Below are 11,900 nucleotides of genomic sequence, written 5' to 3'. Positions count from 1 at the left end.
TTAACTTAAAATAAATGATTTTCAAGAAGTCAAGTTGATTTAGTCACACTTCTTTTAAAAATTGTTTAAAATAAAAAATGTATTTGACAAATCTCTTCCAAAAGAATTTTTATTTCAAACTTGTTTAATTTGTTACTGGTAAAATATCATAGTTTTCTTAAAAAATAATTAAAAAATCAAACTACTTACCCTATGTATGAAAACTACTCAAAGACGTTATGTAAATATTTTATCTATTTTATTATTTTTTTTTTATTTAATATCAAATTATTGTAAAAGATCACGATACTTACAACAACATAGTGGAAGAAAATAATTTGGAGTAATAATTTTAAAAATGGCCATCAAATCGATCACGAGCTGACCACATGGTACCGGTGCAGTTGGATGGTGACGATGTTGGGCGAAAATAGTCATTTGAGTTAATTGGCAGCAACGATGTAATTGACATACAATGATAATTTCTAAAGTTGGATGAATAATGACGATACTTACAACAACATAGTGGAAGTGAGGTAGATAACATTTTGACCATTTTGACAAATTTAAAATTTAAACACAGAAAAATATTAACTATTAAGACAATTTTGAATTTTTATCTAAGAATAGATTAACTACAGAACAAGTTCCTTTGTAAGGATTTATTATAAAGGGCTTATTTCGTAAATTAAAAATTTAAAAATATAATCGAACATTAATAAAAAAAATTTATGTTAAATAAAGTAATCAATGGAGATCCACTTTTTATATTAACACTCAATTATTATATTTTAAAGTTTAAAAAAAATCACAAAAATTTGCTACATTGTATAAATAATTTGATCAATTTGATCAATTTGATCATATGAAACAATAAACAAACATTTAAAAATGAAAAAAAAGACATAAGAAATGATTTATTTTTTACCTTTAGAAAATATTTCAAGCCGGAACTTAGGGTTTTAGAGCATTCTCTCTGGGGTTTAGAGAGAGATAACCCTAAACTCCACCCTTTCTCTCTCGTCTCTGATCGCTACACTTGAAACTAAAATCAATCCCATTCCCATTTCCTTTCCGATCGTCCCCTCGCCATTACTACACTTGATTCTCTGCTATCTCCTTTTGTTGATTATACACAATGGCGGGCCTTGCTCCTCCGACCGCCGCCACTGCTACGGCTGCGCCTTATCCCCTACCCATCCCACCGAAGAAGACAGAGGATGAGAAGGTCGATTACTTGAACCTCCCTTGTCCGATCCCCTACGAGGAGATTCACCGTGAAGCTTTCAGTAATTCTCTTTTCTCAGCTACTCCTTTAGCTCTATGTTCATTATTTGTTCATTGCTATTGTTACTGTATCGAGGACATCCGAGATCGCTTTGTTTTCATTTTTATTGTTTTTGAAAAAGATTATCTTTCTTGAGGTGTGAAATGCTTGTAGAATTGGTCGGCCTCGTTGTTTTTAGTGGGAATGTGAGTTCTGGTTTCTTGAACTGATGCATTTTGTTATATGTTTGATTTGCTTTGGTAGTGTCCTTAAAGCCGGAACTATTTGAAGGGATGCGATTTGATTTCACTAAAGGACTCAATCAAAAGTTTTCCCTCAGCCACAGGTAGTTTTGCTTTGGTAATGAGTTTTTCAGACTTTTTTCCCCTTCTTTTATCGTTTCTTCTGGGTCACATAGTGAATTGACTTAGCTGATAACTATGCGTTATCAACCATCGATGACTGATCAGTGTGTTTATGGGACCAACTGAGATTCCTAACCAATCTGCCGAAACCATCAAAATACCTACTGCCACTTACGAGTTTGGTGCCAATTTTATAGATCCGAAGGTAACAGTCACTTGCTGAATGTTTTTTTTTTTGTTTCGTTGTCATAATGGACCACAACTTGATGGCATTGCCGACTGGTATGTAGTTGATGCTTTTTGGGAGGATACTCACCGATGGTAGGCTGAATGCAAGAGTGAAGTGTGATTTATCTGACAATCTCACTTTGAAGGCCAATGCACAGGTGATCATGGGTTCTTCTATCGTTTAATTATCAGGCAATGCCATACTTTTTTCTCCTTTGGTTTTGTTAGCTGATGCCATCTATTTTTTTTCAGCTGACAAATGAGCCACACATGTCACATGGAATGGTCAACTTCGATTATAAGGTTATCAAATTTTTAAAGATTTACCACCATCTTGCTTATTTTTGTTGCATAGTGATTGATGTTTGTTACGAGTATGACTTATATGCTATAGTTGCTACTCTTTCCTATTAAAGTGTAGCATCTTTCTCCTTAGCAAGTATGTTTAAGGTCTTAGTGAATTTATTTTTTGAAAAACTATACAATTATATCTAAACAAATATTTTGACAATCTTAGCTGGGGAATAATGTCAGCTATTATTCTATGACAGTATGACAGTCTAATTTGGTTGTTAAGAGCTCCATCAAGACTTGGATATATGCTTCAAAACCTTAACCTTAAGCAATGCAAATTAAATCAGGCTTTTGTCAAAGAATGTGTAATTCAAAATAGAATCTATAGTGTGTGAGCCAGGTTTCTCAATCTCAATGGCTGTATTAAAATCTTTTTTTAGTATTCGTGAGTATATGGGCCAACTTATGCACACCTTGACTAATCTCACCGGACAACCCACCTATCACTACAACATTTAGTCTCAAAGAAACTTGTAGGATATTAAATTTTAGGTAAATGGCCGTCATGGTTTGAGTCATGACCTCTTGGCTCTTTGTCAAGGTCATGTCCCTCTATTTATCACTAGGCTAACCCTGATGGTTAATCTTTTGGAATTGAACTAGTGGTTTCTAGTTGACAACTCAAATTATTCTTTTTTTGTATATTTTTTTTTTTATAGCTTAGGAGTTAGAAATTAATGTGTTTGTTTTCGTTAATTGAAACTATGTTTGAATCAGGGCAGAGACTTCAGAACTCAATTTCAATTGGGCAACGGTGCCTTATTTGGAGCCAGTTACATTCAGGTACAGTACTGATTGGTTTATATTATTATGTTATCCTGTCCTTTTATGGCTGCTCAAGCATTCTACAAGTTTTGGAGTTTAGTTCGTGTTGGGAGAATTTTTCAATTACTTAAAAATTTCTTAAATTGGAGATTGAACTCATTTTGTGGTTCCTCTTACTTTGTTACTACACCTTTTTGGGGTAATCGTTTATTTTCACTAATTGACTGCCTTCCTTTTTGCTCGAGAATGTACTTGATAAGGAATCATATCCTTTTTCACCTGGTGCAAATACTACTTATACAATTACAGTTTTGCACTTTGGCTCACTATAATACAAAATTACACATCTAGGTGATGTAGGCGTATTAATGATCTGATTTTATTTTGATAACAATCCACTCTCCTTCATTCAGAGCCACCATACCTCACTCTTGTTCGTCTTGGCACTCCACTGCTACTAATCTTGACCCTTTTGTTTACTTGGTTTCTATTTCGCCATAACTATACATTTCTTTTTTATTCATAAAAGAAAAGGCACGTTTCATTTTGCACATACTGCCTTGACGTAGTGGAATATGTCCCCCAACCTCGGAGATGTTCACATTCTACTGTCCTCAATAGGAATAGAGATGGAGATGAGCTTGTCTTGACATTCTTGCATATTTCCTCGACAATTTGGGCAATTGTTATTAGCTTTGTTCATGTTTTAACTCTTCCTGACCCATTCTCTTCTCAACTGTGTGACATAAAGAGACTATGCTGATAATAATTCTGTTTTGCAGAGTGTATCCCCTCATCTGTCATTGGGTGGTGAAGTATTTTGGGCTGGTCAGCATAGAAAGTCTGGTATTGGTTATGCTGCAAGATACAACACTGATAAGATGGTATGGCTATTGTCATCATTTTATGACTTTTTCTTTATTTTTTTAATATTTTATTCCCATATGAATCCAAACAAAGTTTTTTTCCTGGGTTTCACCTTTAATACCTTAATCACTACTATATGTTGATTAAATTATTTAAAAATTTAGTATAATTAAATAAAAAAGCATTAGAATAACTTACTTGATTCTAATAATGAAATATTCATTTCTTTTATCGAACTTATGAAAAATCAACCATTAGCCAAAGAGGTGGTGTCGAAGGTGACAGTTTGGATATGTTCTCCTAGATCTTGATTCTTGAATGCTGTGCTTTGGGTGGAGAACTTAAGCTTTCACCCACAAAATTGTAATTTAACTAACAATTAATAGAAACTAGACTAGCTATTAAGCAATATGCTAATTTTAAATGTAATATGTAAATAACGGAATGAAGTGATGCTTTTCGATGAGGGTGCAAGATGTTTTTAAATCATTCTCCACTATTCTTCCATTAAATATTAATATATTATGGAAGATCTTGGATTACTTTGTGCCATTATAATAGTATTCAGGCATTTAACTTATTATTTATTTATTTTATTATTTTTGTAATTTGTATTTGTTGATTGTTGGCTAGTGTTTTGTTTTTGGAAAATTTTGATCCTAAGAAGGATAAAAATTGACTTCAACGATCCTTAATCTGGTTCAATTTTCTATTCTGCAGGTTGCCACTGGACAAGTTGCTAGCACAGGTATGGTAGCGCTGAGCTACGTTCAAAAGGTGTCTGAGAAGGTAAATAAATTGCTTCAGCACATTTCTGCTGACTAGAAACAATAAATATTAGTAGATTAACAGAATATTATTACCTAACACGTAAAAAGAGGGAAGTTAGCCACCTAGCAAGCTAGATGGTATTAGAAAAAGAATATTTCACAATGAAGAGGATGGAAACAGAGATAGAACCGTCAAACATTCTAATTTAATTTTCGCAATAGCTTATATCATTTTTTATTCCTTATGTTAGGTTTCATTGGCAACTGATTTCACGTATAATTACATGTCAAGAGATGTAATATCCAGTCTTGGCTACGACTACATTCTTCGACAGGTAGCTTCTGTTTTGTGAATGCTCCATAATACGAAGTATATGTTATCTACAATTTATTTCCTCTAATACTGTCTAATTCGCAAAGGAGATAGTTATTGGAGGGATTGAAGTATTTTGTGTTGTTGATAATCATTGGGCTTATTTACACTCGGCAGATGATATAGTATTATTGTAATTATGGTATAAAAGAATTGCTGAAAATCGAAGATTTATTATATGAATCATTTGGTGATGCTGCTGGCTAGAAGAGCTGATTTTTGGCAGCAGCCCTAATATAATTCACCAATCTTGTATTGCTCAAGATTTCAACTAAGCTGGTAAAATGGAGAAATTTTTGTTAATTTATACGGTCATTTTACACCAAGTAATGCAGTTCTGTCAATTGTTTCAACCTTTTGCCAAGGAGGCCTGCACGGGAGTTAAAGAGAGAATATGAGAATTTTTTCTTGGGAAGGATTGATTGGCATACTGTGAGCATAATTATGAACTGCGATGGAGGGATGGAATCGAAGCCCCAAGGAAAATGAATAAGGCTTAGCTTCCTATCCAAGTGGGTGTACATACTACATACTTCCAAGTGAGGCAAATGAGTTGTAGCATAAGATAGAGTCAGTGGTAAGCATTTATGACATATATAAGTGTGATATACAAAAATTGAAGAAGTGTACGTCGTGCAGAAGTCTTAGTGGAGTATTTCAATTTTTTAGAAAAAGGAAACACACTAATTACATATTGGAAAGTTAGCATTAAGTAGAGAAAGGAAAATGTCTCAGGAAATCTTAAACTGCAGATACAAACAAGACCACCCCTAATCAAACTGAATTCGTTTATGAATAATCACAACTTGTACAACAGAAACTTATCAAAAGAACCCCACAATTAGAATCAATAACATTAAGAGTTCAATTAGAAAAATTGTTAGAGAGATCACCATGAAGAGCCATGAAACTTGGTCAACTTATAAACTCCACAATCTCATTCATTTCCGTTGAAGAATATGTATTTTTCTTTCATTGAAATTCCCCAACCAAATGTAAGCTGAAGCAGTGATATAACAATGGTTTGCATCCCTAGCTGGAATTTCGGGCTTGTTATGACTATAGACTAGTCTGATGACTGAATTGTTCTATTTGCTGTGCGTTATTTACTCTCTATACGAGAGGATTATATGATTGGTGTGTCAAATTTTAGTTTCACCGGGTGATTTTGCGATTCTGGTTAAACCCACAACAATTGTATTGATAACTTATGATCAGTCTAGCAGAACGTCAAACAAGTTTAGTTTGAATACTTTCCTGTCATTGAAGATGTGTAATTATTGTGGTTGTTGCAGTCTCGTCTTAGAGGGAAGATTGATTCCAATGGTTGTGTAGCTGCTTTCCTTGAAGAGCGGCTAAATATGGGCGTTAATTTCATCCTTTCCGCAGAGGTATTAAGTCATATACTTTTCTTTACATAACCTTCAACTACCTTGGGTTGGCCTTATAAAAAGGTTCGGACTGAATGGGTTCAAGCTATGGGAATAATGACCACATAAATAATGAAGGCCATTGGGAAAAAATGGGGATTTTCTAACTTCCAGTAGGGTCAGGATTTTGAAAACATTATTTAGAAGTAGATAACAGAACAATGATTAATGAGGAAATAAGTTAATTTTTGTATAGAGCAAGCACTTTTTTTCAACATGTTCACTTGGCTGAGTCTTATGTTAATGCAGATTGATCACAGGAAGAAAGATTACAAATTTGGATTTGGTTTGACAGTAGGAGAGTAAGATTGTCGAAGGACTGGGCCAAGCTGGTGTCCCCATTGCTTTAGTAGAAACGTAGTGGAGTTCTTTCCTTTGAATGATTTTTGTTTCTGTTGAATTCTCAGTTTCTTTAGTTAATCATTCAGCACATTATTTTGAGCAGAATCTAACTGCTGTTGCAGTTTTTAGAGGCCATATCTCTGTCCCCATTCCAAAATTTTATTTATCAATTAATAATTCTATTTTTCACCAAGGGCTAGACAACGAGATGACGAATATAATGCGAGATTTCGAAGTTTTAAGCTTCTGTTGGTATGTTTATTAATCGATTTTTGGTTCATATATTTAGAGTGCTATACATCAGTGAATGGAATTTGTTTCTTAGGATATATTTATTTATTTAGACAGCTATATTTAACTCATTTCCTTTGCTTTGGAACATTCTTTCCAAGCAGTGTCAGGATTGAGTCTGGACCTTTCGATTACATGTGCTTTTGTTTTCTTTTTTCAATTCTGTTTGATTTATTTGTTGGTACATGGACAATTTTTTTAGTATGGTTTATGGAATGTATTAGTTACCATTCACCCCACCCTTAAAAGCTTGCCAGATTGGGTTCAATTTTTATTGATAAATGTTCGGGGTCAAATACCTACAGCTACAAAAGTTTTGAGAATTCATTCTTTACTAAGCTTTTAGGGCCTGTTCGTTTCATAGGTTTTCCATAGGATTTTAGATTGATATTTAATATCTCGGTTGTTTACAAAATTTCACTTGTTACACGTAATATTATTATTTAGTTAACTGAAAGTTTTTATGTTCGTATATATAACTTAATTAATTTATAAATTAATATAAATTCTTTATTATTATTAATTAATTATTTTATAAATTAATTATAAATATATTAGTTAGCCCATAAATTTGAAGAACATTTAAAAAAATAGCAAAATAAATTAAAATATTTTAACTATATAATATAAAATAAATTTCATCTTTGATAATTAATATTTTAATTTTTTTTAAAATAAAAAATTAACAAACTATTTAAAAGAAATTATTATACTTAATTAATATTCTATTTTAAAAAATGTTCTATTAATTTGAGTATGGTTAGTTAAGAGGTCTTCCTTTTATTTTATTAACTAACTGATTAATTAACATTACAGTCAATTGTTCTATGTTAAATTAAATTAATCTTTAGAATTAATTTTATTTTTACAACTTATTAAATTGAACACAAATATTAACTTTTAAACTAATTATGTATTTTTAATTAGATGGTCAATTCTAACATATTAATATCTATATTCATATATTCATGAAACAATATCAATTATTTAAACAATTTGAAGGTGTATTATTGTTTTTGTAATTTGCCACAAAATAGTACCAAAACCTTTAGTTCGTTCATTTTATTTACATTTGGATCTACCAAAATAATTTAAGGTTTTACTCATAACTATTTTTTCTTCTTTAAATTAAGTTTATAAATAAGGTATTTTAATCAAAAAGGAAAAGAATGTTAAATTTAGGAGAGCTTCTTTTTTATTTATTTATTGAATGATTTTCTAGTGTCGGTGCAGCATTCCAGTGGGTCCCTTGTCCAGCCTGGAAATTCTGACCATCAATCTTCAATCGGACGGTCCACATTCACCCCTTCCTCTCTACCTTCTTCCTCAGCTCAAATGCTTTCCAATCAATGGCGTCTACAAGCTGAAAGAGACGCTCGATCTAACCTCTGTCTTTAACGCTTCTTCCTTTTCCTTCTCCTTCTCCTTCTCCTCCTTATTCTTCATTTTCCACATTTGCAAGTTTCACACAAACACCCTTCTCAGATCTGTCCAATCAATCCCTGCTGCCATTTCAGGTAACAACAAGAGTTCATTCTCTTCTCATTGAAATTTTGATTAAATCACCTTGAAATTCATGCTTTTTTTCTCTCTGGGTTTGCAGTGGGGAGAGGTTAAAATGGCTTTCAACCACTCGCTTCTGCTGATACTGGCGCTGATTGTAATGGCGTCTGTTGTGAGTGGGGATGAATCCCCGATTAAGCCGAAGGTTAAGGTTGTGAAGGGGAAGAGGCTTTGCGATAGAGGATGGGAGTGCACTTGGTCTACTTATTGTTGCAATTTGACCATTACCGACTACTTTGAGACCTATCAATTTGAGAATCTCTTCGCTAAGCGTAATTCGCCGGTGGCTCATGCCGTCGGTTTCTGGGACTTCCATTCCTTCATTCTCGCCGCCGCCCAGTTCGAGCCGCTCGGATTTGGAACAACTGGAGATAAAAAGATGCAGATGAAAGAGATTGCTGCTTTCTTTGGCCATGTTGGCTCTAAGACCTCTTGTAAGTGAAAAACACACTTCTTTCTGCTTTTTGAGGATCTGGGTTTTCTCTTAATGATTGATTGTGCAGTGTTTGAATTCAATATTACTTGAACTTGATTTTTTGCTGAATGTGTGTGAAATGCTTGTTGTAGGTGGTGATGGAGTTGTCACGGGAGGGCCACTTGCTTGGGGACTCTGTTTCAACAAGGAACTGAGTCCAAGCCAGGACTATTGCAATGACTACTTCAAGCTCACTTATCCTTGTGCTCCTGGTGCTCAATATTATGGCCGTGGTGCTCTGCCCATTTACTGGTTTGACGTTTTCTATCCCCATTTTCGTTTTTCAGTGGCTTTTGTTTAGTAATATGGGTTTCTAACATTGGTTTATAGCTGTGTTCCTTGTTTATGCATAGTCCATTATGTTCTTTCACTTAATCCCTTTAACTACTATTTGATCAATGGTCACTTGCAGGTCTCTAATCTAACATATCATGATGGAAAATGCAAATGGCACCTTTTTCTGTCTGTTTAGATTAGGGACTAATCTGATAAGATGTTGATTACTAGTTAGGTTCGAAGGAAGTATGAACATAACATTCTGATCCCCAATCCATGAGAATTTGACTGAGTTCTTATTGTTGTTTGTTGTCATAGGAATTACAATTACGGCAAGATTGGGGATGCATTGAAGATTGACCTGTTGAATCATCCTGAATATATTGAGCAGAATGCTACCATTGGATTCCAAACTGCAATTTGGATGTGGATGAACCCAGTGAAGAAGTCACAGCCTTCACCCCATGATGTCTTTGTTGGCAATTGGAAGCCTACCAAGAACGACACCTTGTCCAAAAGGGTTCCTGGTTTCGGCGCAACCATGAATATTCTCTACGGCGATTCCATCTGTGGGAAGGGCGATATTGACCCCATGAACAACATTATCTCTCATTACCAATATTACCTCGATCTGATGGGTCTCAGTCGTGATGAGTCTGGGACTCATGACACACTTACATGTGCCGAGCAGGTCCCGTTTAATCCAACTTACGTCCCCCCAGCTTCATCTTCTTGAGATTTTATCCACCACTATGGCTTCTAAGCATCAAGAATTTCCATTAGCCCAAGTAAGAATCAAGACATCCTTATACAATTATTTAAAGTGTGCAGTAAATTAGTTGAACGATCAGTATGTTTGTATTGAATAATCTGTATTCTTTTTCTCCATATTTATACTCCTAGGATTCCTGTGTTTCTGAGATGTCAATGAATCGCTTCGTATGTAATATATCTGTATTACTGTGAAACAATTTGGTTTGTTGATCGACATTTATGTTGCCGACATGGTCCTCTGTGTTTGATGCCATTTTTTATCTGCCTTGTCCTTTCATGATTTTTCTTTGATCTTCTCTCTTTTTGCATGTTTGGTTGTGGTGGGGTTGAATCATTTACAGAGTTGCCCAAGAATAAATAACAACTATTGGTTATTAATAGGTATCTTCATATTAGTGATATTTAGTATCTGTCCTTTTGGTTTGCTCTCTCCTTGGAAGTCTCTTAGAGGGGATTAAGAAAAGCACTCTGTCGGCAGCTAACATAAGTTAAAATTTCCGTCGGCATAGTTCAGAAAAGAGTACTGAACACAATGTCAATGTCGAGTCGGCTCACAAGTTAGCATTAAACAACTCAATTTCTCAATTTCTAATATTATTGAAATTTAGATATTTATGGAAGAACTCCATTTTCTTTATTTCTCTAGTTTACACAATTATTGAACTCGGAAGACTTGAAGTAAGATTAAAATACTAAATACTAAGTTGGCTGTGTAGAACAATGGTGTGTAAGTGGTGATTGGAACGTTAGGAAAATCTTTGAATTCACAGTTTGTGGGTTAGTTGAAGACACTTTAAATTTTACATCCCTTAACAGGTGAAAAGATTTTTGCAAGTAGCTGTCAAACATCCAATATAAATTTATTGTTACAGGAAGATTTGAATTTCTAACTTAAAAGGGATCGTTATTTTCAATATTTTGACTAACCGAGTTAGCAACCTGTCATTATTAAATAATAAAATAGTGATGTGTGAATTTAAATAATTTTTCATATGGTTGTTAGTTGACAGCCATTTGTATACACACAACAAATTTATAATTATGTCCATCTCTTCTTTAATTAGTTTGTCCAAAATATGTTTATCTATGATATCCAAATTGATTAGTATCGACTTTGTTGTCATTTTGACTGATCTCTAACATACTTTCACCCCTACTTTTCGTTTTTGTAATCAGATGACCTCCTAGGAGTTGTCTATTTTATTATCGTCTCGTGTTTATGAGTTACATATTCAAATTCTTGTATTTTTTTCATTAGAAATATGAGACATTCAAATTGACCGACCATGGCCAACTACACAATACTTTTGAAATTAAAAAAATAACACATGAATTTAAACCTATATATCAAATATTATCTAGTCAATTACGGATGAATAGAGTAGTTGAAACTATCGCAATTAGACCCAAAATATTTAACAACCATAACGCTATGCAAATGAATTTGTAGATATAACAATATTTTGATCTATCTCTCGGAGTATATAAGTAATATATTATATTGCTAACATGAGACTATCAACAATAAACTCAACTACTAATTGGTGTTTAGTTTATCAATGACAATTTTTTTCTATATTTATCAAAATAAGCTTAATTCAATCAACATAATGCTTGTACTATCAATCAATCTTGAGATTAAAATATTCAATTCACTCACTTGCATATTAATTCAATACCTTTAAAAAAAAGAAAAGAAAAAAATAAATAAAGAAATATCGGTATACACTAAATTGTTAGTCTTAAAGGTGTTACTATTATAACAAGTGAGATGACATACA

General features: G+C 33.4%; 2 protein-coding genes across 2 annotated transcripts; both read left to right on the top strand.

The window, feature by feature from the left end:
• The first annotated feature begins 910 nt into the window (after nucleotides 1-910).
• LOC101207051 (mitochondrial import receptor subunit TOM40-1) lies at nucleotides 911-7,001 on the top strand. Its single transcript, XM_011654764.2, has 11 exons — nucleotides 911-1,268; nucleotides 1,511-1,592; nucleotides 1,717-1,816; nucleotides 1,902-1,997; nucleotides 2,092-2,142; nucleotides 2,911-2,976; nucleotides 3,741-3,842; nucleotides 4,546-4,614; nucleotides 4,847-4,930; nucleotides 6,264-6,359; nucleotides 6,648-7,001. The coding sequence occupies exons 1-11, from the start codon at nucleotides 1,118-1,120 to the stop codon at nucleotides 6,702-6,704; spliced, it is 954 nt and encodes a 317-aa protein (XP_011653066.1). The 5' UTR covers nucleotides 911-1,117; the 3' UTR covers nucleotides 6,705-7,001.
• A 1,298-nt stretch (nucleotides 7,002-8,299) lies between these two features.
• Nucleotides 8,300-10,379, top strand: LOC101207293 (chitinase-like protein 1). The gene is made up of 4 exons (XM_004152037.3): nucleotides 8,300-8,548; nucleotides 8,635-9,028; nucleotides 9,162-9,321; nucleotides 9,664-10,379. The coding sequence occupies exons 2-4, from the start codon at nucleotides 8,650-8,652 to the stop codon at nucleotides 10,079-10,081; spliced, it is 957 nt and encodes a 318-aa protein (XP_004152085.1). The 5' UTR covers nucleotides 8,300-8,548; nucleotides 8,635-8,649; the 3' UTR covers nucleotides 10,082-10,379.
• Nucleotides 10,380-11,900: the final 1,521 nt, after the last annotated feature.

The sequence above is a fragment of the Cucumis sativus genome, chromosome 4 (genome assembly GCF_000004075.3).
Source record: "Cucumis sativus cultivar 9930 chromosome 4, Cucumber_9930_V3, whole genome shotgun sequence".
NCBI classification, from domain to species: Eukaryota; Viridiplantae; Streptophyta; class Magnoliopsida; order Cucurbitales; family Cucurbitaceae; genus Cucumis; species Cucumis sativus.
The sequence above is the reverse complement of the archived record's forward strand: the minus strand, read 5'-3'. Positions and strand labels throughout refer to the sequence as shown.